Source organism: Otolemur garnettii, unplaced genomic scaffold (genome assembly GCF_000181295.1).
Source record: "Otolemur garnettii isolate 467f Iridium unplaced genomic scaffold, OtoGar3 scaffold00066, whole genome shotgun sequence".
NCBI lineage: Eukaryota > Metazoa > Chordata > Mammalia > Primates > Galagidae > Otolemur > Otolemur garnettii.
In genome coordinates this window covers 3,684,042-3,684,902 of record NW_003852461.1, presented here as the reverse complement: position 1 = coordinate 3,684,902, position 861 = coordinate 3,684,042, and the positions used below count along the sequence as shown (strand labels likewise).

At 40.9% G+C, this 861-nt stretch overlaps 1 protein-coding gene across 1 annotated transcript in view; it reads left to right on the top strand.

The window, feature by feature from the left end:
* Nucleotides 1-861, top strand: part of FYB2 (FYN binding protein 2) — a 57,295-nt gene that overhangs the window by 41,475 nt on the left and 14,959 nt on the right. The window contains 2 exon segments of the mRNA XM_023515098.1: nt 3-58; nt 144-214. Of these exon segments, the coding sequence (XP_023370866.1) occupies nt 3-58; nt 144-214 (127 nt within the window).

Genomic DNA, 861 nt, shown 5'->3' with positions numbered 1-861 from the left:
AGTCAAGTTCCTTCCCAGAGGAGACCTATGATGATGTTGAGTGCCCCAGGAGACAGACGTAAGGACATTCCAGCCTTTCCCTAAGACGAAGGTGCCAAGACTTTAAAGGTACAAAAACAGTTTTGTGTCTCTTCTCCCCACAGACCAAAGTTGCCTGCCTCTAACTCGTTTGCCTCGGACAGTGGTAAGTACAGGAAGACATTTCTGAAACTTTGTGGCTGATTAGTGGTACGGTGACTTTTATTTGTACGTATTTTTAATAATACCAATTTTGGGGGGTAAACTAAGAGAAGCGATCTGAGTTATGTTCTCATAAACGCATTTAGAATCAGGAAGGTGAGGATGCAGGGAGATGAGCTAATACAAAGTGGGGTGGGGGAATGAGGGAGGGGGAGGAGGGAGAGGGATGGGGGGTCACGATGTATGGCACACCTCTTGGGGGCAGGACACAATAATTATGGGACTTTACCTAACAACTGCAATCAGTGTAACCTAATTCCTTGTACCCTCAACAAATCCCAAACAATAAATAAATAAATATGGGAGGGGAGGCGGGCAAGCCAAGGGGAGGGAGGGTATTTGGCGGGAACTCACCTAATGTGTATAATGCAAGGGTATGTTTCAAAACAACTAAGAGCATATTATAAATGTCTTACCACAAAAATAAGTAAGTGGGGTGATGGTTATGTTAATTAGTTTGATATAAGCCTTCTACACTGTATATCAAATCATCACATTGTACCCCATAAATGTATATATACAGTTATGATTTAATAAAAATGGAGTTTAAAAAATTAATAGAACAAAGGAGAAACAAAAGAGTGTTGTAATAAAATGCAGCTTCACTATGAATTGGTTTCG